The sequence below is a fragment of the Setaria viridis genome, chromosome 1 (assembly GCF_005286985.2).
Source record: "Setaria viridis chromosome 1, Setaria_viridis_v4.0, whole genome shotgun sequence".
Classification (NCBI taxonomy): domain Eukaryota; kingdom Viridiplantae; phylum Streptophyta; class Magnoliopsida; order Poales; family Poaceae; genus Setaria; species Setaria viridis.
The window spans coordinates 8,806,460-8,831,562 of record NC_048263.2 but is presented as its reverse complement, the minus strand read 5'-3'; the positions used below and the strand labels follow the sequence as shown (position 1 = coordinate 8,831,562).

Below are 25,103 nucleotides of genomic sequence, written 5' to 3'. Positions count from 1 at the left end.
GTTTGGAGATCCATGAAGAAATCTATCACAAAGAGCATAAATATAAATAATTAATTTCAGCATCCAACGCAAACAAGATATCATCCGCTTTCTATTTCTGAGCCCCTTTTCTGCCTTCAAAAATCAACATAAGAACAGATCCAAACCTGGTCACAATCCAGCCCATTCTATACCAACCAACTAAAGGCACAAACTTTAGCATGAGAACAAGAAAGCTCACCGGGAAACATGACGCATATGTTGATTGGCTGCAGCAGAGCGTGGAGAAACTCGTCGTTCAAGCGCTGATGGCCACAAGCGAGGTGTACCAGATTCCGTGAAAGAGAGGAGAGGTCGAGAGGAAGAGACAAGGCGGTGAGCTGAGGCAGGGGAGGTGGCGACGTTGGAGCGTCGGAGAGCACCAAGAATCGAGCGCAAGAGGATTCGCATCTGCACCATCTCGATCGGCGGTCTCTTTTCACAGCTGAGTGCGCGGCGGCGGCGAGCGGTGTGGTGGGGGGATGGGGTGAGTTTCACCGGTGCTCTGGGGTTGTGGATCCACCGTTCACCGCATCCGACGCCTCTCGTAAGCCCTGCCTGCCTGCCTAGCGGCCCGGCAAGCGAGAGAGGGGGGGAGAAACAGAGAAACCGCGGCCACAAGTTTGACGGCATCTGGCTCGGGGAATCGTATCTATCTTCCGAAAGATAAAGAGTTGTTTACTCACCTTCCGCTTTAAGGCTATCCGCACCGCAGTACTCCAAAAGTGCCTGGACGCCACATTTGCCGATCCAACTGCTGCACCGCAGCACGGTAAACGCGCCGCAATCCTCCAGGAGTCGCGGTTGCGGGTGTGTCAGGTGGGGGGCGTGGGACCCCACGGCTGACGGCGGGGAGGACGAGCCGCGGCCGCCGGCGGGGCGGAGCCCCCGCGTCGGGAGAGGAGGCCGCGCCCCCGCGCCTCGACCCCGACGCTGCCGACCGCCGGTGGGAAGGAGAGGGGTGCCGGGAGGCCGCGCCCCTGCGCCGGGAGAGGAGGAGCCGCGGCCGGAGGGGAGGGAGGAGGAGCCGCGGTCGGAGGGGAGGGAGGAGGAGCCGCGGCCGGAGGGAGGGAGGATGCCACGACCCCGCCGCCGGGAAGAAGGAGGGAGGGAGCGACGCGGGTGTGCGGAGGAGGGGAGGAAGGAGAGAGAGACGGGTGTTTGGAGACGCCGATAGCGGTCGGGCGGCGGCAGAGAGAAGAAAAATCCGCGGTGCGGATAGCCTAAGATGCGCGCACGGTATTGTAATTAACGGACTGGATGGAGCGCGGGAGGACCGCGGGCACGGGAGGCATGGGCGCTTGCTGCGGGCTGCCGCTAGGAGTCTAGGAGGTGGTCTGACATTGATATGACATGTGACAGGTAGTAGCTAGTTGGCCGTAGGTTTGGTTTTCAAATTTAAAACTCACTTTTCTTTTAAACGGCGCATTCAGTTTCGATTCCGTTTGAATCACAATGTTTCTTATAATTTTCTTTACAAAACAAGGTCCAACATGGCTATTGTAATTTTTTATTTGTATGTCAACATTTTAAGTGAGCTATTTCAACATTTACATATACTAACTCAACATTTGAGACATACTATTTCAATATGACAGTATAAAATGTTGAACTAATTCATTCGAAATGTTGAACTAGATTTTAAGAAATGTTGAATCTAGTATTTAAAATGTTGAACATTCTATTTCAACAATACCATATAAAATGTTGAATCTAGCATTTAAAATGTTGAACATACTATTTTAACATTTCCGTATAAAATGTTGAACTAGTTCATTGCTTAGATTTAAAAATATTGAATCTAGAATTTAAAAATGTTGAGCATACTATTTTCAACATTATTGTATAAAATATTGAACCAGTTCGTTTGAAATGTTGAATTACATTTAAAAAATGTTGAATCTAGTATTTAAAATGTTGAAATAATTGACATACTTTTCAACATTACCGTGTAAAATGTTGATCTAGTTCATTTGAAATGTTGGAACTAGTTTTAAAAAATGTTGAATCTAGTATTTAAAAAGTTGAATAAACTAACTTTGCATTTTTCTCACTTATTTATAAAAAATAAAAGTGAATATCAATACTTTTAAAAATATAACAAGGTTGAGGAAAAAATACAAAGAAAAAGTTGCTAACATCATCCCATCCTGCACCCATGCTCATGCGTCGTGCAGTGCACAGGTTCCCCAAGCGGTCGAGCACTCTACCTGCACGTATAGATGTCCATTCGGGCCGCCCGGCCCGGTCCGGCACGGGCCCGGCATGGCCCGTTCATTTTCGTGCCGGGCCTTGCCCGTCACGATAACACCCTCGTGCCGGGTCGGGCCAGCCCACGGGCCGTGGGGGCTGCCCATACACGGGCCCGTGAGGTCTTTTTCGTGCCGGGCCGGCCCGAAGGGCCCGTCATTTTTTACGGGTCGGGCCAGCCCACGGGCCATATTCGACACCACAACACACAATCACAGAATCACAGACACAGACACAATCACAAATTCACAATTCACAATTCACAATTCACAATTCATTTGAGCTGTTAACATGGAATCACAGAGACACAGACACAACACACAATCACAAAATCACAGACACAATCACAAAATCACAGACATTCATCACATGGAATTATTAGAGCTGTTTAACACTTGATCTGTGTGATCAAGTGTTGGCTGCCTCATTAAAAACCTTCCTAGGTAAAAACTCACCCTTGTGAGAAAACCCTAGGAAGGGAAAAAGAGTACAGCCAGCTCATTGTTTCAATTCAACATTACAAAGAGTTTGAGACACACACAGAGACTGACAGACACAAAACATATTAACATCTAATGAACAACTGGGCAACTGGCCAAGCTCCATGCTCCAACAGGCAACAGGCAATCAGGCATTCAAAGTCAAGTCTCCAAGTCTCCAACTCCAAGTCCAACAGCAACAGGCAACAGCCAACATACAACAGGCTTCAGGTTGCTCCTGGTCCTGGGGTAGGCCTGGAGGTGCACAAGCACAAGTGCACAACAGGGCAACAGGCAACAGCATTAGCTATTAGTGTTTGCAATTCAAAGAATTTAACAAGATGAGTAATGACAATCACTTACTGACTAGGAGTAGCTTGGCCTTCATCCATGTCTGGGTAGGGGCTTTTGTAAGTTTCCTCCAGTTCATTGACCTCCTTCTCAACATCATGTTGGGCCCTTGCATCTCCCAACTCCCAATCCTTGAGGCAGGTCAGCATCTCCACCGTCTCAGGCAGCAACCGTCGGCGCCGCTCCTCAATCACCCTGCCAGTTAGACTAAAACAAGATTCCAAAGAAACAGTGGAAACTGGAACAGACATAACATCTTTAGCAAGTATGGACAAAATAGGATAGGATAGCTTGTGCTCATGCCACCAACTAAGTATGTTGAAGTCATCATCATAGCAAGAAATAGTATCACTGTCCAGGTAGGATGACAGCTCTGAAGCAGGAGATATAGGAGGTGTAGATGAAAGAACAGGAGAACCACATGTACCAGGACCACCAAAGATCTTACCCCATGCTGTTCTTTTCTTACCAGTAGCAGCTGAAGGTTGAGCGGGCCTTTGCGATCGAACTGCACCAAAATTGTTTTCATACTTGTTAAACAACTTATGTAATTGAGTTCTTACCTCAGTGAAATAAGAAGAGTAATCAACACCAACTGTCTGAGAAAGAAGTTGGAGAACATTATGAAAACCTCTCACCTTGGCTCTAGGATCCAAAATGAATGCAAAGGAATACAACAGAGGTATGTTCTGCCAATACTTGAGAAACTTAAGCTTCATGGGAACAACAATATTTCTGAGCAATGGATCAGAATCTTGGCCATGCAAATGGCCAGCAATCTCAATAATATGATGCAACATCAAAGGACTTGTAGGATAGTAAACACCAGATAAAGCAACAGTGGAATCATAAAACATTTCAAGGAACAGCAAAATTTTCTCAGCAATTACCCAATGGTTTTCAGTCAGAAGTGGCTGGCCATTGTGCACATAATGAGCAGAAATAAAGACAGAAAAGACATTCTTATATGGTAGTAGATGTTTGAGCATGAGATATGTAGAATTCCATCTCACATCCATATCTAAACCAAACTTACGAGGGCGTACCCCCTTGAGAATGCAGAAGTTATGGAAAGCTGCAATGCGTTGATTAGAAGAGTTCAAAAAAGAGATTGCAGTCCTAAAAGCCTCAAGATAAGCCTTGATCCTCTTCAAACCAGACTTGACTATGAGATTGATAATATGACATGCACAACGTTGATGCAAAAGACCAACAAGTGCTTTATCAGAATCAGAATCAGAATCAAGAGGTTCAGGATCTGGACCTAGATAACCAACAAATTTGGGAATAAGTGTGGACATGGCAGAAGTATTAGCAGAAGCATTATCAAGTGTGATAGAGAAAATTTTATCCTGTAAACCAAACTCAGAAACAACTTGTTCAATACGCTCAGCAATGTTAACACCAGAATGGGAGCAATCAATCAACCTAAGAGCAATGACTCTCTTCTCTAATTCCCAATCAGCAGAAACAAAATGTGCAACAACACTAAGGTAGTCCTCCTTGGCATTCCCTGACCAAATATCAGAAGTAAGACAAACAGAAGAAACATGAGACTTCAAAGTATCAACAAGAGAAAGACGACGCTCGGCAAAGAACTTGGCAAGATCTCTAGAAGTGGTCTGTCTAGAAACTTTAGCAAAACGAGGGTTATGAGCACGCTGGATGTACTCCACAAATGCCTCTGTCTCACCAAAGCCTAGGGGAAGATCAAGTCTAGCAATCAACCGGCACAATTCTTTGCGAGCCAGATCGGGCTTGTATTCCCAATTAATAATCGAGCCATCAGAATGGAATTGCAGATGAGACTGAACAAGAGAAGAATGGTTTTGTTTAGCCAAGCACATCTTCTGGTGCCGGAGCAAATGGCCAGTACCAGCACAAGACCGGCCAGTAAGAATGTGAGAACAATGACGGCACTTGGCAGCGTACCTTACCTTCTTCCCGTTGGCGCCTTCCTGGAACAACTCCTCAAAGTCATTCCAGGCAGCAGACCGCCGCTTCCCCTTGCGGACACTGGTGCCCGTTGATGTAGTTGGGGTAGAAGATGGGGTAGAAGGTGGAATGGTACCTCCGGCACCGGCAGCATCCACATTGACGGGAGCAGCAGAGCTACCGACGAGTGGCACGGCTCCGGCAGCCACGTCGTCCTCATCATCGCCTGGTAGAACAGAACAAGAAGAGGAACAGGAAGACAGGAACAAGAAGAGGATCAGGAAGACAGCTACAAGAAGATAAACAACCAAATAAGAACAAGAAGAGGATCAGCAAGATGTTACCTGGCAGGCCACAGGCCCTTAGGTCGTCGTTGATGGTGTAGTTCTCGTCCATCACGACGACCTCCTGGGGCAAGCGGCAGCCGGGGGCCGGGGCGTCCCTCAGGTCTCACTGTCTCAGGCCTCAACCGGTCCGTCACTCAACGGCGCGCGGCACCCGATGGGGCGACGGATACCTGCGACGCCGGAGCCCGGAGCAGGAGAAGAATACAGTTACCTGCAAGAAGAGGATCAAGACAACAAGAACACGATCAGGAGGATCTACATCAGGAGAACAATAAATGGATCAGGGGGAGGGGGATCTACCTGCGACGCCTCAGCGGCTCAGCCCGGGCTAGAGAGGACGACAGGAACAAGATCAGGAGAACAAGAAGAGGATCAGGAGGATCTAGATCTAAGGATCCGGAGGATCTAGATCTAAGGATCCAGATCCAGATCAAGATGTAGATCCAGATCCAGGGAGGCGGGACGGAGGAGTCGAGGCGAGGAGGCGGTGCACCGGTGCCGGTGGCAAGCCGGCAAGGCAGAAGGCACCAGGGAGGCAGCCAGGCAGGCAGGCGCCAGGCGGTCAGGAGGTGAGCCGGGAGCCGGGAGGCGGGAGCGGAGGACGGGAGGAGTCGAGGCGAGGAGGCTGCGCGCCGGTCGCCGACTCGCCGGGACAGGAGGAGCTGAGGAGGCGAGGTCGCGAGGAGCCTGGAGGCGGGAGCACGAGCGCAGGCGCGGAGCGGAGGAGACGAGGAGGCGAGGAGGCGGCGGGCGGAGGGGAAATGGGGGTAGGGTTTGCGAAGGGGGGGCGTCGCCGGCCGCGACGGCTTATATACGCCCCCCCTTCCGACCGTTGCTGGGCCGCCGGCCTGCTGGGCCGCTGCGTTTTGACGGGCCGGCTACGGGCCGGCAATCTTTTTCGTGCCGGGCCGTGCCGCCCGTCGGGCCGAGGATACGGCCCACGCCCGGCACGATGCTGCGGGCCGGGCCAGCCCGAGTCCGAAAAATTACGGGCCGGGCCGGGTTAGGTACGGGCTAAAAAAACGTGCTCCGTGCCGGGCTCTCGGGCTGCGGGCTGCATGGCCAGATATACCTGCCCGTATGTTTTGGGGGCCTTTGGATTTTTAGTCAGTGACTAAAATTTATGTCACATCGAATATTTGGAGGCTAATTAGGATAACTAAATATGAGCTAATTATAAAACTAATTACACAGATGGAGGCTAATTCACGTGACGAATCTATTAAGCCTAATTAATCCATCATTAGCACATGTTTACTGTAGCATCACATTGTCAAATTATGGACTAATTAGACTTAATAGATTCGTCTCGCAAATTAGTCTCCATCCGTGTAATTAGTTTTGTAGTTAGACTATATTTAATACTCCTAATTAGTATCTAAACATTCGATGCGACAAGAATTTTAGGAGGTGCTAAAGAAACAAACACCCCCTTTGTTTTTTTTATCAAGCAGACGAATGGCGCATCGGGAAAAAAAAAAGCAAACTGACCGATGCTCGACCGGTTCCGGATCTTGTAGCCGATCCAGTAAAGCCAACCGATCTGGTTGATAGGCTCGACTAGTCTAACTGGTTTAACCCCAATCCGAGTAGAATCAAGGAGTCAGGAGTCCTAGTAGTTTAAGATTTGTAATAGGATTTTTTTGCGGGGCAAGACCTCCCCACCCTATAAATATAAAGACCCGTAGGTGAGGTTAACACTCAATCGAATAAAACATTTATCTTTAATTTTATCTCCAAACCTAATCTTTTCCAACCCCTTTGCTTTCCTCTTTCATCTCCACAGCAGCTGAGGAGGTTCGGAGTGACCCGCTGATCTCAGAGTAACCCTAGGCGTACTATCCCTGACACGGTCCCTCCCGAGGTGGTGATCTTAGATTTTCACGTAGCCCCTGTGCAAACCGATCTGACCAGCTTCCCTGACCAGTCTGACTAGCGAGCCACGCAAGGATACTTCCAATTTGCAAAAACAAGAAGTAGCTCAGCCACATTATACTTCTAAGGAAAATCAATTTATTCATGATTATCCTCTTGCACTGAATCATGATTTCTGGTTATATGATCAGCGAAATTATGGTAATCCAATAGGCAGTGGACTGCTGTACGGACAAGATCCAGTTTTCTGTGACCCTTACTGCTCATTAGATATCAGCCACGCAACTGCTTCCTTGATGACACAGGTCTTATGCTAAACCAGTATACTCAGCTTATGCTAAACCTAAATGTTTTGTCTGCTTGATTGCATGATTGCATTCAAGTTTCAACTGTTATACCCAGTCTGCTTTGCGTTTGATTTTTTCAATGTTTTTCTGTGGTATGATCAGCTGGGGTCATGCTAATCCAAAAGGCGGTAGATTCTTATATGGATGCAATCCAATCATCTCATGACCCGTACTGTCCGGATATCAGGCAACCAATTGATCCGTTAATAACACAGGTCTTCTGCTGTACCCTGTAGCTACAGATGAAATATTTTGTCATCTTGTTTGTCTGTTTCAGTTAGAACTTCAGCTATTATACCCAATTCCTTTTGAATTTAATCTTTTCCATTCATTTTCCTTTTCAGTAAATTTAAGCTGTAGGAATCATCTTTCCAACAGTCACACTTATGTAGACCTTGCTCTTTCATAACATTTTGGCTTTCAGATTACACAGACAATGAAGATCCCACTGCCATATGCTGAAGAGATAATTGGCGTGAGAGGAGAGAACATTGAATTTATTCCTTCTGTTAGTGGAGCGGTTGTGGTTCTTCAAGAAATTGGAGATTATCCAGATGAGGTTCTAGTTACGATCGAAGGCAGTTCTTCACAAGTTCAAACCGCACATCAACTTTTACAGGTTATCTCCATTTCATAGCTCCTCTTGCATTCTAGTCTTGTATGTGGTTGCTGAGCTAAACTAGGATGCTATATGGATACTGTAGCACTGTTGAAGTCCAGCTTATATAACCAGTTTCTTGGGTGTTAAGCTTAGATGCTTAGTAATCACAAGTTTTGAGATTGCAGGTGTTTTTTTTGCATCTCTCTCTTTTTAAAAGAATTGTAGGTCTTACATTTAGTTCTATTGGAACGAAGGCAACGTGCCTAAGGTAGTTGATTTCCTTCTGAAAGCATGGAATGGATCGGAGAAATTCGTCTTGTTCCTGCCTAAAGTCTTATCTAACCACTTGGCGGTGATTGTAACCAGCTCGCAATTAGGGAAACCTCAGAATTCCGCCTCCTGCCTCCTATCTGGTATCTGGCACACAGCACCTGATAGGTTGCGTTGGAACGGGAAAACACTCTCCACTTAAGCACGATTGAACTGTTTCCAAAGTTCAAAGTGAGGCTGATGACAAAGTGTATGTGACTATACGAGTAATACATACATACAAATTTAAAATTATCTTATACAGATGGTTAGTCCAGTCATGTGCCATCAAATTTGTCCGAATGATCGATGCTGATGAACGCACTGCTTGTTGCAGCTGTTGCAGGAGGTTCTTTAATTTCAGGCAACAGAGAACCACCACCGCCACTACCCAGGTCCCAGGAGCTGTTACCGCGACGGTGAAGCTGGCCCACGGCTGCCGAGCTCCCCTCATGCTGGCGCAAGGATGCTGAACTCCCCCACATGCTGGCCCGAGGTGGCTGCACTCCCCACCACATGCCATTGCAGCAAGCCGGGACTACCTGCCATGGCACTACGAAGATGAACCGCCCAGTGATTACCGGAGATACCCTGCTCACCATGATGACAGAGGCTACTGACGCTAAAATCACGGCTGTGCTCCTGACGGTAGAAGTAGACGATCACCTGACCAAGCTAGTTAGTTAATTTGTATGTTCAGTCTGGAGAAGTATAGCCCTCAATTATGCACTTTGCTAGACTCACTTTAATCTCAGAACCTAAGCCTCCGTATGGTTTTCATGGTTGCTTCATATAGACGGGACGGACAGCCGTGCGGCGTGCGGCCGGGGCGCCTGGATGAGCGACTCGGCGAGGTCGAGTTGTTCGAGCAGAGCACACAGCCTCATCCAGCAGAAGTACTGTGGCTCGGACGGAGTTCCCGCTGCGGGACCGGCGCGCGGCACAAGTTACAAGTAGTAGGTCGTGTTCCAGGCGTGCTGGCCATGGCCGCCTGGACGGCGGCGCCAATTATTAAAAAAAAAAAAGACGGCGGCGCCGAAGCCGGAGTGCTCTCGCTTCGGCGCTGGCCGGGTTCGCGACGCATCCGACGCCACGCTCTCCGACCTCGGCGCCCGGCCTCCGCGCATGGGGAAGGGGGAACCGCAACCTCGACGCCGTCGCGATCGCGCGGTCCAGCGTCAGTCCCGGCGGCGACGACCGCGCGCGTGCTTCTGTGGCGCTTCCTGCTCTCACGTACGGAAGAGTCCGACGGCCGCGCGCACGTGCTCATGCGAGGGCGCCCCCCGCAGGATCGTGCGCGACGTGTTCCGGTTCCGGCTCCACCCCGGGAGAACCGGAGAAGGCGCCGGCTATCATCTTCATCGTCATCGATGACCTTCTGAACTGCGCAACGGTCGAGTCCGACCACATCGACCATTGCCCTCCTCCCTCCTCCTCATGGTCAGTTGCTTCATGCTCGAATCGACATATGTGCAAGTGCAGTATGTACAAGGTCTCGTCTATCATGCTTACTTGCATCAAGGTGTGGTGTGGGAAGTTTCATGCTAGTGCACAATTCGCAAACGTTGGTTGTGCATACTTGTTATCTGAAGGTCTACATTTCTACAACTCTACATTGAAAAAAAAAAGAGAGAAGACCTTTGAGTGATGCCGTTTGGTTACGGACCATGGCTTCCATTAACTGCGATCGATATGTCAATATCGATCTTAAGTATGGCCGGGCAAACCTTAGGTAGAGAAGGCATAAAAAAGGCCGATTTCAGCATCCCACACAACTAAAGATGATGGTATCACGAAAAGGCAGGACTGGAATCTTAACATAATGTGTCTAAGCCTGAATTCGATTTCTATCTTTCTCGCTGTTATGGCTTCAGAAGAGTCAACATATAGAACTGTAAAATGAAAACTATAAATGAACTTGCCCACAATAACCAAGAAACACCAAACAATGGAAAAGTTATAAGCCTAGATCCCATCAGTCCAAAGTCGACCAAGTCACCTTCACTGAGATTAGCACAAAATCGGTCTTTATCTCTTGAGTAGCACGCCCATGCTTGGTTGCCTTAAAGGAACAACAATGTTCAGCAGGGATGCATGAGTCTGCGGCCACTTGAACTTCAAATCCATCTGAGCACCCATCACGACAGCAACCACTGACCTCTTTAAGCCACCTGACTCAGAAATAGCACCATCAAAGAGCCGGATTTCTTCATGTAACCCACTGGTAAAACAACCGAGGCGCATACTGAAACCGCCTCGCACTTGCAATATGGCGACTTCCACTGTCGCCTCCACCGCAAAGTTCAGACGTGATGCAGTTATGTCGATCCCACCACAGCCGCCATGCAAGCGGCTCGTGAACGGGCTGTAATTCCATGTGTCAATGTCATCTACAAGTGATACGCCATCAATCAGCTGTAGATCTTCTTTTTCGTGTCTACCTGTCTTGATCTTCATGTTATTCGATTAAAATAGTGTCAATCAATTGGATCCCTCCCTTTGGGCCAGCCATGTTAATGAGAGAACCCTACAAAATCAAATAAAAGTAAGAAATACCTACAGCTCTATACTTTTCTTATGATGTTTCACTTGTAACAATATTTAGACTTTATAGGCATCCAAAAATGATGGCCAAGATCTTTGTGGTGTATTAGACTGAATGGTTATCAAACACTAACAAGGTTAGAGGGGGATGATTGGCCCCCGCCATTTATTTGATTTTGTTTTTTTTAACATGAAAACAGCGAGGGAGGCTCTTGCTGTGTAGGATTTTATTGAAACCAAAAGAACTAAAAAGGGAACGGTACAAACTGCCAAATCAATGAGAGAGCAGAGAGAGGGGTGAGGGCTATACACAACTGAAACCAAAGATTATCCCTTGAATAATTGCAGAGGAGTATAGATGTGAACCTGCTCCAAGATGGTGGGATCATCCCTGCTAAAATTGATGACATAATTAAGTAACCGATCCAGATTATGTATCCATACAACTCTACTGGGCCATGCTCCACAGGAATGTTAGCCAACTTCAATGAGAAAATTTGCAACATGTGACAAGTTGAATGTAACCTGCAAGTTCCATTGATGATGTAACTATCCGTGCAATCTGAAAACATCATTGCCTCCTGACGAGCTTCATAAAAAATTAGAAGTTTTATTAAGATTGGAAATTATAAGATAAACAAATACTTGCCATACAAAGAGTAAACATGCTGCTTGAAGATTCCATAGTCCTCTTGGAATTTTTCCATCTTATCTAAGTGGAAACTATATATTTTCCTTTTAGTAGAAAACTTGCTCTCTTGAAAAGTTTTTCTTCTAGGAAAACTCAAAGAACAAGGGAGTAATATCAGGAGCCCATGGTTGATCATGTTTGTTCTGTACAGACAAGGAATCCATCTAACATCTGTTCAGGATTCCAGTGTGGGGTCTCTAGCAGAACGTGGGTAGATATAGCTGAAATCACAGGAGTCCATGTAGGCAGTAGTTTTGAATCAGCAGTTCAGTTTTGGATTAGTCATAAAAATATGAGGTACTTGATATGCTACGACGGCAACATTTAACAGGAATATCCTTTATCAGTCCCAACGCACCCGCATCATAAACTAGTAAAAGTAAACAAAGTAGAGCAAAATTGACCTCCAGATTTCAGGAGAGAATATATGCGTACCAGCTGGTCCTATAGCTTGAAAATGGTCCCAATAATAACAAGTAAAAAAGTAGGAAAAGAGATATTAATCACTTACTCTCGCTACGATCAGATCAGCGATACGAAAGTCTTTTTTCCAGCGAGTCGTGCCACTGTATATAGAACCGTCACGGTGGCTGCTATTTGTAAGTATCCACTCCATATGAACATCGTTGTCCGCAGCACAGCTCGCGTTGTCATCACTGCTCAGCTCACAACCACTGCTGCTGACCATGTTCCGATTCCCATGAGGAAATCTATCACGGAGAGCATGAAAGAGCCAATTCTGCATCCCACACGAATAAAGATGGTATGATGAAATTAAAATCCAGGATTGAAATCTTAATAACGTAATATTGTGTCTAAGCCTGAAATCAATTTCTATCTCTGTGCCTGTTTTGGCTTCAGAAGAGCCAGGCCAACATGCATAGAACTGTAAATGAAAAACTCCTAGATGAACTTGGTCTCACCACCGAAACACCGATTTGCAACTTACCAGATCCCAAACTATCACATCGACCAACTAAAAGTGCAGTGTTTAATCGTTTAGCATCACAAGAGGAGAACACGCACCGGGAAACACGATGGGCAGGTGGACAGGGTGCAGCAATGCGCGGAGTAACCCGTCCCGCAAGCGCTCACGGCCACCGGCGAGACAGGCCAGAGGCCATGGAGTAGAGGAGAGGCCGCCAGGGAGAGGGGGAGAGGCGGCGCATTGGGGTTGGGTCAGGAGAGGTGGGGGCGCCGGCCGGATCGGAGGAGACGATCACACGAGGATCGAGCGTGAGAGGATGTGCATATGTGACCTTCGGAGCTGAGCGCGAGGTCGGCCCAGTAACACGCGGCCCGGCAAGCCCGCGGAGGAGTCCGCCGGCAACGCGTGGTGGATCGGCAGGGCAGGGTCCCAGCGTGTCGATCTCACAATGGCAGGCCCGGGCCGGACATCGGGAACGGGAAGAGTATGATGAACACTGTGCAGAGAGAGACCTTGCTTGATCTCATGGAACCTCCCTCCTCATCCCCTCCTTTAAACTAGCAACTTTACGTGTGTGCAAGTATGCATAGAACATCACAGTTTTTTTTTTGTCGCGGACGGATAAAGTTCTAGATTTTTACAAAATAGGTCTCCACCGTTTTACTGCAACGAAATAAAATGTCACGATATTTTAACATCTAAGTACGACAAGGGTGGAAACCAAAAATATCATCCACCCAAGGCTAACCGTGGACAAGTGCTAGGCTAGTTAAATTTGTTCTAAATCAAACTTTAATCAAATTTGTAGAAAATATATCAACATCTGTTATATCAAACAAATGCACCATCGAAATTAAAGATTTTAAATCTCAAAGCTATAGCCCACCATATTTGTTTGAGGCAGAGGATAACTATTTGTGCTCATGTACAGTTTGGCTGATATAGGATTACGTAGTATTTAGCTATGCTCTTAACTGTTTTAGAGTCTTGTCGCTAAACCTAAACAGCCAGATATTTAAAGCGCCGATCAAATTATATTTCCTTATCTATCTAGTGATAATAATTGGATGTTGTAGATATTTGCATGTATTAGTCAAAACGATAAAAGTCTGACTTAGAACCACTCCAAAACGGCCTATAATTCTAAATAAAATCTAATTTATTGAGGGTGCATCCACCACAACGCTCGTTCTACCGGACACAAGTGCTCTCTCTTTTTTACCACACTGACTTCTATATTTCAGGATGTAGAAAGTGGGGACAGGAGATTTGTGGATTCATGACATGCATCAGGGGTTAAGGCCCAAAAGCCCAGCCCATCAGAACCAGTCCGCAGTCCATGCCATCGCTTGAGCACCGGTTGGAGACACTGGAAGCACGAAGCACGACGAGAGGGGAGCACGGGAGAGGAGGAACCGAGGAAGGGAGGCCGCCTGCCTACCTGCTATAAATACGCACAGCCCGGCCGCACCGCCTTTTCCCACTGGCTCCGCCTCCCCCTCCTCCCTCCCTCAACCACTCGGGAGTCGGGAGGCCTCTGGAGGAAGCAGCTCAAGGTGAGAGGCCTCGTCTCCCGCCCCATCTCCCTGCTCGCTCGCCCCAAATCGTTCCGGTTCCGAATCCGTGCGACCTTCTCGTTTGGGGTATTTTTTGGGTGGTTTTGCGGGGGGTTTTTTGCTGGGGTTTTCGCTGGTTTCCGCGAATGCGGGTGGGAAATAGCGGGGGAAGCTTCTAGAAGCTCGATCGAACCACCTCCTCGAAGCGGAGCGGGCTCTAGGAGGTGCGGTTCGAGGCCATATGGAACCGCACCTGCGCCTCTCTGCTCCAAAATCTGTGGCTGCTAGCGATTCGGTGGGAAACTGGGAAACCCTTTTTTCAGGATTTTTTTGCTATGTGTTTTGTTACTTTTCATTTTGCTGGGGTTTTGCCGGGGTTTTGCGGTGGTTTCCGGGAATGCGGATGGGAAATAGCGAGCGAAGCTTCTAGAAGCTCGATCGAACCTCTTTGTCGAAGCGGAGCGGGCTCTGGAGGTGCGGTTCGAGGCCATACGGAACCGCACCTACGCCTCTCTGCTCCAAATCTGTGGCTACTAGCGACTCGGTGGGAAACTGGGAAACCCTTTTTTCATGATTTTTTTTTTGCTATTTGTTTTGTTACTTTTCATTTTGCGGTGGATTTCCGGGAATGCGGGTGGGAATTGGCGGGAGAAGCTTCTAGAAGCTCGACCGAGCTTCCTTCTCGAAGCGAGCGGGCTGTAGGAGGTGCGGCTCTCTGCTCCCAAATCAGCGGCGTCTGTCGATTTCGCCAGGATTTTTCTATGAGGAATTTTTTACCTGTTTTGACGGTACGGTTTGAATCCCCCTTCAAACGTGGTGCCGTTGTTTTTTCGAGCAGCATCCCAATTTTGGGGGTGTTTATTTGTGATTTTCGAGTGCTGTTTTGATCAGATTCCGGGGGGGAATATCAGGTGTTGTTGGGTTATCAGTCGTGCTACAGAGATGCAATCGCGCGATTGTTGCGTACTTGGAACTTGGAAGTGCTTGGTTCCGACAGAAATTCAGTTGCCTACTTGTTCGGGTTTTACCCAAATTTTGTTGTTCCATCTGCTGCTTTGAAATTCCACGCATAAGTTTGTGGTTACTTTTGGATTATGACAGGATGAGATTACAGGGAGGTCTAGTGGTTGTTCTGCTGCAACATTTTTGTTTGTCATTTCCCAGTTTAGGACTTCATGTAAAAGGTCAGGCGTCACGATTTGGTGGGGTGAAGGTGTATTGGCATGATTTGTAGTGGCTTGTCATTCTTTATGGAATAGAAATAGTCTATAGTTATGCTGCCATTAAAATTTTTGAGTGTATGAACAAGAGTTAGCAGTATTGCAGTAGCATGTTATATTGGCTTCAATGTTTGGCATGAGAATCATACTACGAGAATATACACAGTTTCCTTGCAGTACTTAGATTATATGCGCACTTCCTTTCTTTCAGGCATACATGGCTAGATGCGTTCCCATTGTACTTTACTTATATTGTCTAGTAAAGAAGAAAGCTAGTGCATGGTGGATTGTTAAAAATTTATCACAAAGTTATCAGTAGTCCCTATTTTATTTCACCTAAACGCTTTGTGCATGTTGTGCTTTCTAATTGTTTGCAGTAGAAATGTTCACCATGTAGGCATATCCTTACTAGTGCCAAGAGCTAGCAACATAACAGACACCTCTTTCTTTTCTATGTTTCGGGACAACATTAGAACATAGTGCAGCCGTCTGTAGTGCTTTGGTTTTCGAAATCTTTAAACAAGCTATGCATTTGCTAACTCCTATGTTTGCCATTTCCAGGGACCAGAGCTTTATCTTTCATAAACTTGTGACAAGAAAGATGGTAATTTGTGCTGAACCTCCTCCCAAGTTAAAGATCCCAGAGAGTAAGATCACAGAACTGACAGATGATGCTAACCATGAATCCTCAAAGCCTGAGAGAAGGACAAGGATGCACCACATTGAGCGGCACAGATCATGTGTTGTGACCTTATCTGACATGGAACTCAATGATTTGCAACCTCGTCGTCTACTCCAGACTCTTGAGGTCTCCAAGAGCCCAGGAGGAGGATCACAGTGCTCACTCCATGAAGAAACCCCTACAGATGCTAATGCATCACACAGGCATGCAATTGCAGATGCTGCTTGGGAAGCCCTTAAAAGGTCAATAGTTTACTTCAGGGGCCAGCCAATTGGGACTGTTGCTGCAATAGACAAGTCCCAGGGAGCGGCACTAAACTATGACCAGGTGACCTTTTATGTTCCAGTTCTAACATTGATACTGTTGTCAATTCATGCATATTCTGTTTTCTAAATCTGCATCTCCCTGATAGTTTTGATCTATTACTGCTTATTTTGCATCCAGCATTATTGTAATGGTAGTCCCAAAATTCTCTAATGGAGAGTATATTTATGTGGACAACTATTGGGTTCCTGCAAAAAAGTGTCCATGATATCTCATGCATGAATTAATTCATCTCTTTGTACCTAGGCATACAATACGATTAGCAATAATTTAGATTTTTCTTGCCATATCCTGGGACAGGTTTTCATGAGGGATTTCATTCCTAGTGCATTGGCTTTTCTGATGAAAGGAGAACACTTGATAGTGAAGAATTTTCTGGTAGAAACTGCCCGCCTTCAGTCAAGAGAGAAGATGGTTGACCTCTTTAAGCTTGGTCAGGGCGTGATGCCTGCAAGCTTTAAGGTGCACCATTGCAACCCTACCCTGAAGACAGAAAGTTTACTGGCTGATTTTGGTGAAACTGCCATTGGGAGGGTTGCTCCTGTAGATTCTGGCTTATGGTGGATTATTCTTCTTCGTGCTTACACCAGGTGGACAGGGGACAATTCTCTGGCTGAAAGCCCTAACTGCCAAAGGGCCATGCACCTTATCCTCAGGCTGTGTCTCTCGGAGGGGTGTGATACTTCTCCAGCCCTGCTTTGTGCCGATGGCTGCTCCATGATAGACCGAAGAATGGTATGCTGCTCAGCTCATGTCCAACTACTTGTTTTCATTGTTATAGTTGACAATACACCTCATACCTGTTTGCTCTGATTTTCTGGAATCTTACTGTTCTACTGCATCCTTTTCAAGTCCCATGTCAATCAGAATTGAAACTGCTATTGCTCATCTGATAATGTATTGATACTTCGGAGGTTTCCATGCTGGTTTTATAGAAGGAATCACTTGTAGGGTGGTTTTCTAACTGCTAACATAGTAAGATCAGGACCAAAAAACTGAAACACAAGAGGATTTTGAGCATTAAGATGCTACAAAATACTGCATAGGTTTTGAAAGGTTATATAGTTGTGAACACCAACAGCGTACTTTGTGAATAGTCAACATGTCATCAAATTCTTAGGCTTCTCGATTGAGGTGCTAGTTTTCTTTTAGTTTGAACCCTTGCTTTCTTCTTATTGAAGATGCTTAGTAGGTTGCAAGTAGTTTATCTTAATTCCCTGTGGTTTGCTACCTAATTACTACATATTCATCCTGTAGGGAATCAATTTGATGCCCTTGATCTTGGGGATGGCAAGTTATTAATGCTTTTCTTGAAAGTTTGTCATGTTTTATCATGTATCTTGTTTACTGAACTATTGGTTGAATCCTTGCAGGGTATATATGGCTATCCAATTGAAATCCAGGCTCTCTTTTTCATGGCTATGAGATGTGCCCTAAGTATGTTGAAACAAGATTCTGATGCTGACTTTGTGAACCACATCACGAAACGAATCCAAGCTTTGAGCTACCATCTACACAGCTACTATTGGCTTGACTTCCAAAGACTGAATGACATATACCGCTACAAGACTGAAGAGTACTCGCAGACAGCTTTGAACAAGTTCAATGTGATACCTGAATCAATACCTGATTGGATATTTGACTTCATGCCTAGCCGTGGCGGATACTTCATTGGCAATGTTAGTCCTGCAAGGATGGATTTCCGCTGGTTTTGCCTGGGCAACTTCATTGCAATTCTGTCGTCGTTAGCAACTGGGGAACAGGCTGAAGCTATACTGGATCTTGTGGAGGAGCGCTGGGAAGAACTCATCGGGGAGATGCCACTCAAGATCTGTTACCCTGCAATGGAAAATCAGGAATGGCAGATAGTCACTGGATGCGACCCGAAGAACACCAGGTGGAGCTACCACAATGGAGGCTCATGGCCAGGTGAGAGCGCTTTGGACATTTTAATAATCATGTTAGATCTTCTGTTTATTGCCCTAGGACGGTGCTTTGCACATTGCTACTCTGGCTGCTGGTGGCCCTGAGATTTGTTTTGAATTATGTGGTTTAGGGACATAGTAAATCATTTTCAAATTGAACAAAATAGAGGAGAATGGTTATTTGTCAATCTGAGCTTCACTTTAACAATATGGTCTTAATTCGTCTATTAGTCCTTACGAATTTCATCTTTGGGTTAGCAAATGTGCACATGCTGTAATTTGCTCTGGTAAAAAAGATAGTATGTAGAAACTGAAGGCTCTGTCGTGGATCACAACAGTTTGCATATGTAAACAGACATTTTTGTATGGCAAATTGATATCCGTACCGTACATTTTTACACATTCTTCACCCTGCATCAGCATCCTTTTTATGCGGCATTGTTACCTCATCTGTCTGTTATCCCCTTTGCATACACGGTGCCTGCTCAGTGCTGCTGTGGCTGCTTGTGGCTGTGAGCGTGAAGCTGGGGCGCCCGCACCTTGCCAGGAGGGCGATGGAGCTGATGGAACGGCGGCTGGCGAAGGACGACTTCCCCGAGTACTACGACGGCAAGGCAGGGCGGTACGTGGGGAAGCAGGCCCGCAAGTACCAGACGTGGTCCGTAGCCGGCTACCTGGTGGCCAAGATGCTCCTGGACGACCCCTCCCACCTGCGGATCATCGCGCTGGGGGACGACGGCCACTCCCGCTCCCGGGCGCCCTGCCTCAAGCGCTCCAACTCCTGCCCGTGACCGCCGCCGCCGCGGCATGCCTTTTTGCCCACGCCGAGACTACGAGTGCAGTCAGTCACAGGTTTCGTTCTGATTCTGACCGAGGATAGTGAAGGGAGGGGAGGATACATACGTTGCTCTTGTGCAGTGGATTCGTACATGCGTGCTTACGTGGACATAGTTTTGTTGCGTAGATATGCTGGTGGCAGGATGGGGATATACGAGTATGTAAGTAGGTGCTCCTGGTTCTGGTGCGGTTGATGCACGCATCCATTCGCCAGATGTGTAAACTGGTGGAGATTTTGGTAGCTGAGGCTTTCTATGCGGATGCAGAACATTAGCTGGTGCCTGGTGGTCTCTGCTGCCTGCTGAGCTCGTCATGTTTGCCTCGTGTCCGTGGGCCTTGATGGTGCGTGGGTGGGCCTGATAGAGTGAGTGAGGTGAGGCGCATGTGTTGGGCCTTCGGCACGGGCTGGCTAACCGGACTCCTAGCCCACGAATGAGACCTGGCCTGTGGCCACTCCCCGCTTCTTATTCCCTTCCGTCTCGGCTTCCTCTTCTGTTCCGTCCAGCCGCCGCCCCCTGGCCGCCCGACCGGCCGCTCGCCGGACCCAGCCAACCGGCGCCCGGAGGAGTGCGCGGAGGCGGTGGCCGAAATTTAGAGCGCCCCTCCTTCGCCCTCGGTGCTCCGGTCGGTGGCTGTGGGCGGGGCCGGCCCGAGGTCGCCGGATCCGGCGGGCCTGTTTGACGGAGGTGCACGCCGGTAGGCACCCCGAATGGCTGCGCCTGTTCCGCTCGGTGGAGCGCGCTCGCGTTCAAGGTATCAGCGCGGGAGTGATGGTGTAGGCCTGGAGCGCTCGCGTTCAAGTTCTGAATCACCTGTTCATGTAGAATGTCGATCGATTGCTACTCTTTGTAGAAAATCGTCAGTTGTTATGGTTCCGGAAGCCTTTTTTTTAAAAAAAAAAGGCTGTTTTTTTAGGGGGAAAATTATCTCCGTTTGTTTGTCTCGATGCCCTGCTCCGAGACGGATACGGAGGCCGTGTTCGATTCGAATCGGGGCATGTCTGAAGTGTGTGTGTATCACGATCCACGAGTGCCTATGCCAACTCGTCATTAATCTTCATTGTTTGCTGCTTGTACGCTATGGACAACCTGAAGACGAGCAAGAGCAGGAAGAGGAAGGCGAGCACACCGGCAGAGCCGCCTATTCCCGAGCTCTCGGACGAGATTGTTCTGAACATCCTTGTTCGGCTGCCTGTGAAGACCGTCCTGCGGTGCAGGGCAGTGTGCAAAGCGTGGCTAGCCATCATCTCCGACTCCTCCTTCACCCGGGCGCACCTCCGGTGCTCGGCCTCCAGATGCGAGCAGAACCCACGCTTCATCATCACCCCCCACACCCTGGACCATGTGCCATGGGAGGATTTGCCGACTACCTTCTCCAACCACATCCGCTTCTACCAGTGGCAGCAAGGTGCTCCCATGGCTACGTTGATGCACGACGAGGACTTTGGCAGCCAGTTCGGAACCGTGCGCTACTTTGCCCACTGCGGATGGGCTGGTGCTTGCTCCCACGGACACCAGGCTCTACCTCTTCAACTCGACCACCAGGGAAAGTATCACGCTGCCAGGAGATAGTAACCGGCGGATGGCAACGGGCGGGGCGGGGCCGGGTGAAGCTTCCGTGGACCCGCTCTTGAAATCCGAACAATAAATCCGCTCCGAACCTGAAAAATGGGTGCTCGAAATCGGGCGGGTCCCTTGACACTCAAGCCGTCGGCCCGTGGGGGCCACGCCGCTCGCCGGGCTCCCCACGCCGGCGTTGCCCCTAAGCGCTGCCACCCGTGGCCGTGGGGTCCGTGCTACCGTTGTCGCGAGCGAGGGGGGCCGAGGGGCAAGGGCGGCGCTTGTGGGTGAGGGTGCAAGGCAGGGAGCGGCGCGGGCGAGGGTGAGCCAGTGAGGGCGAGGGGCGAGAGGCGGGCGAGGGCGAGGGTGCGGGGTAGGGGGCGGCGCGGGTGAGGGCGAGGTGAGGGGCGCGGGCGACGCGGCGCCGCCGTTGGGGAGTGGGGATGGGGTGGAGGACGGCAGGGGATGAGGAGAGCGGGTGAGACCGTGAGAGAGGAGAAGGGGATGGAAGGTTGCTGGGCTGCACGCGTGGGGAGGTGTAGGCCGGTGCAGGTGAGCAGGCCGACGCGGCAGCAGCTGTGCTTCATAGGCTAAATTCGGGGCTCCATGGCCCCCGCAGGGGAATCTTTAACCCGCCCCGTACCCGCCATGTGTCGGGTCCACGAACCCCGTGGGTCAGACCCTCCCCCGCCCTCGTCAGGTTTGAAACCCACGGGTCTCGGGTCCAGATCCGCCCGACTGCTATCACGCTGGGAAGGTGTAGCGCCTCGCTGCTACTGTGCTGGCCTAGGCCTAGATCCTCACATGGGCAAGTACAAGGTGGTCCGAGCCTTCTACCGATCAAAGGATCCTCACACAAACCTGGGGAGAAACATGGGGATGGAGGTGTTCACTGTCTCAGGCAGTGGCAGTGGCGCGCGGCGGTGTTTGAAGGGAGATGACTGACAATCTTCCATACTCTGCTGTCAATTGGCATACCAGTGTGACGGTCAATGGGTTTTTGGCATGTCACCAAGCACCACCATAGGCCGCCTCCGAGGGGTCTTCTCCACCTTAGCCTCGCCGACGAGACATATGGCATCACCAAGCTGCCTGCTTCAGTTGTTGACCCTGTGCTCCCCAATGCCTTTTCATTGGACGAACTACACGGGGAGCTATATGTGACCGAACTTACCAATTACGAAACCGCGATCATTTGGACGATGCCGATACTAGAAGAAGATGGGGGCCAGGTCAATGCTGGGAGGAGTGTGGCATTGTCCGACTCTGCAACCTTTTTCATCTTGTGGCTTTTCTTCCAGGTAGGGTTGGTAAAGGACCGTTTAATTTAGCCTAGCAAATTTAAGGATTAGGCTCAATAAATCCCGGACCATAATATTACATGATTTTAACTAAATAGATACGGCTGAGTTGGATTGTGAAGGAGATACAAGGGTCATGATTCATTACCACCCGTACTTCTAGGTGTCCGGTTAATACTGTCGATAGGTTTCTCCATCAACATCTGCGACATGCATGGATACCTTGGAGCTGACAACTGAGTATAAGATGGATCGTTTATTTGAAATACCAGGGTCGTAGGGCACGAACCTGGAAGAATCTCTTCTTCTTCAACATCCATCGGTACACGGAGAGTCTCGTTCGGATCAGTGTGTAGCAGCTCTCTCTGTCTCTGTGTGTATGTGCCTTTAGAAAGAAAAAAAGCAGCTAGCTTTGCGCTTGCTGCTCGCATTGTCTTTTATGGCTAATTGGTTTTATGGATTGATAAAACCATTTGGGCATGTGATTGTCTTGACGCTAGTGGGAATAATCTTGGTGCGAGACTGATTTGTGAGGCAACAGGCAGTTAATTCATTCAGATTTACATTTACTCCTCAAGGAAAAAACACTCTACTTGCAAGCCAAGTAGGATACTCCTCCATTCTAAATTGTAGGTCGCTTTGCTTCTTCTAGATTCACATATATTATTATGTATCTAGACATACACTACTAAAAAAGATAAAACGATGTACAATTTGGAATGGAGGGAGTGGAATAGAATGACCCCACCCTTGAATTGAAATAACACCTTTGGTTGGTGTATCCATTTCGTTGGCAGTACAATTTCGGTATCCATCAAGCTCTAGCCATCCAGGAAAGGCACCTGTCAACATTTCTTGCTGTGGATTTGCAGTTGCAGTTGAGCTATCAACATCCATCCAACTTCAGTTGTGACTGAATACTACATTCATTTGAATTCAGTTGCATTTGAACACCCCTTCATTCATCTGAAGCCTCAGCATTCAGCAACCATCCGTTTTTCACGTGTACCACCACCACCACCAGCTCACCACACTGCCGCCGCAACCACAGGTCAATGGCAGCCCAGCTAGGACGAGAGCCCCATCCACACACCCGGCCACGTCAGCGCGGCGCCGCCACGTCACCAAAAAGAGGAGGCCCCACACCCGGAGCCCAGCTGCCGCACACTATCCTCTCCTCGCTATCTCCTTCACGGGCCACTGCCTCACTCCCCTCCTCTTCGCCTCCAACCACCCCCCCTCCATGGCCATGGCGACCTCCACCTTCTCCCCGCGCCCCGCCTCCCTCAGGCCGCTGCGGGCCGGCGCCAAGCCCCAGCTCCACCTCCACCACCTCCCCTCCTCCCGCCTCCGCGCCGGCCGCCGGGGGAGCCGCCTGGAGCGCGCCGCCGCCGGGGAGGCGCCCGTCGAGGTCGCGCCGCCCAGCGAGCCGGAGGCGGAGCCGGCCCCCGCCGCGGCCTCCAACGGTGCCGCCGTCGAGGCTCCTCCCGCGAAGGCCGTCGAGGCCGTGGCCGCGGCGGCGCCGGTGCCGGTGCCGGCTTTCCGGGACGCGAGGTGGGTGAACGGGACCTGGGACCTCAGCAAGTTCGAGAAGGGCGGAGTTGTCGACTGGGACGCCGTCATCGACGCCGGTGAGTCTCGGATTCCTTTCTAGTCTCTGCTATGTTGCTACTGATGGCCTAGTTGCTGGGCTTGGTGGTAGTGCGGTTGCTATGCGAACTGTGGATTTATTAGCATTTCGCTTGAGGGATCTCGAAATACTTGCTTGCCTGATAGGACGTGGATGCGCATGACGAGAAGGCATTTTTGCCACAGAGAGGGAAAAGCTTCTAGTTCAGTTTGTGACGGATTGAACCCGTGCTCGATGGGTAGTAATTGGGTATGCTGTAGTCCCTGATGAATGCTTGGGAAGGAAATGTTTAGATGTCTGTGCTACATAGATGCGAGTTTGTCAGGATTGCAGGAGGGAGATGTATGAGACCTGCTATAGTTTCAGCTTATCCCAATTTGGTTTAGCACACATTTTCTAAACTGCCTGCATTTTCGTGGATAACTTGTGCAGTTTTGTTAGCTCACGTGAACTCTCTAGGACAAAGGTTCATGCATATAAAGCAGATGCTTGCCTAATGTGCATAAACTCGTACATTTGTTGGTTTGCTACAACCAGTGGAAGAAACATTGCTATCTTACAAGTGCCATGCATCTTACTGGCATTGTAGCTCCTAGGGAACGCCACAGTCAAATGATGTCATTTTTGTATGATTCCAGAGGCCAGGAGAAGGAAATGGCTTGAAGATTATCCAGAGGCCACTAATACAGATGAGGCCGTTGTCTTTGATACTTCAGTTATTCCATGGTGGGCATGGATGAAGAGGTTCCACCTTCCTGAAGCCGAGAAGCTGAATGGTAATCCTCAACTCCTGCCATTTATATAACTTTCCCTTCAAGCTGCTCAAGCAAAGAGATTTTATGTCCATGGGTTGTCATTCAGACCCATTTTTTTCTCATCCAATGGCATGGCCTCCATCATGCAGGACGCGCTGCCATGGTCGGTTTCTTCATGGCTTACTTTGTCGATAGCTTGACGGGTGTGGGGCTCGTCGACCAAATGGGCAACTTCTTCTGCAAAACCCTGCTGTTTGTTGCTGTGGCTGGCGTTCTGCTGATCAGGAAAAATGAGGATCTTGACTCACTGAAGAAGATAATCGACGAGACGACATTCTACGACAAGCAATGGCAGGCAACCTGGCAAGATGAGACCACCGGAGGGCCAAAGAACTAGCTCAGCGTGGCCAAAGAACTAGCTCAGCGTTGGGGCCTGATCGCAGAATGCTTTACTTGTGTTGTGTTTCGTTTTTTTGGCCTTTTTGTTTTCCCGTCTAGTGAGGCTTGGAGGAACATTTTGACAGGCTATTAATCTACGGTATCTTGTAAAAAAATATGGACTTATTTTCTGTGCTATAGATAATTACGATGCGGTTTCATTTGTTATGGTTTGCTGCGCTCTCGAGCATTTCTCATCCA

General features: G+C 48.7%; 2 protein-coding genes and 1 pseudogene across 2 annotated transcripts; 2 read left to right on the top strand and 1 right to left on the bottom strand.

Moving 5' to 3' along the window:
* Nucleotides 1-10,399: 10,399 nt before the first annotated feature.
* LOC117864506 (uncharacterized) lies at nucleotides 10,400-12,477 on the bottom strand (annotated as a pseudogene).
* Nucleotides 12,478-13,903: 1,426 nt separating this feature from the next.
* On the top strand, nucleotides 13,904-20,299 carry LOC117842992 (probable alkaline/neutral invertase F). Its single transcript, XM_034723538.2, has 5 exons — nucleotides 13,904-14,231; nucleotides 16,013-16,460; nucleotides 16,758-17,192; nucleotides 17,831-18,386; nucleotides 18,872-20,299. The coding sequence occupies exons 2-5, from the start codon at nucleotides 16,053-16,055 to the stop codon at nucleotides 19,171-19,173; spliced, it is 1,701 nt and encodes a 566-aa protein (XP_034579429.1). The 5' UTR covers nucleotides 13,904-14,231; nucleotides 16,013-16,052; the 3' UTR covers nucleotides 19,174-20,299.
* Nucleotides 20,300-23,277: 2,978 nt separating this feature from the next.
* LOC117852590 (light-harvesting complex-like protein 3 isotype 2, chloroplastic) lies at nucleotides 23,278-25,070 on the top strand. The gene is made up of 3 exons (XM_034734739.2): nucleotides 23,278-23,710; nucleotides 24,348-24,485; nucleotides 24,614-25,070. Exons 1-3 carry the CDS (start codon nucleotides 23,323-23,325, stop codon nucleotides 24,859-24,861), a joined length of 774 nt encoding a protein of 257 aa, XP_034590630.1. The 5' UTR covers nucleotides 23,278-23,322; the 3' UTR covers nucleotides 24,862-25,070.
* Nucleotides 25,071-25,103: the final 33 nt, after the last annotated feature.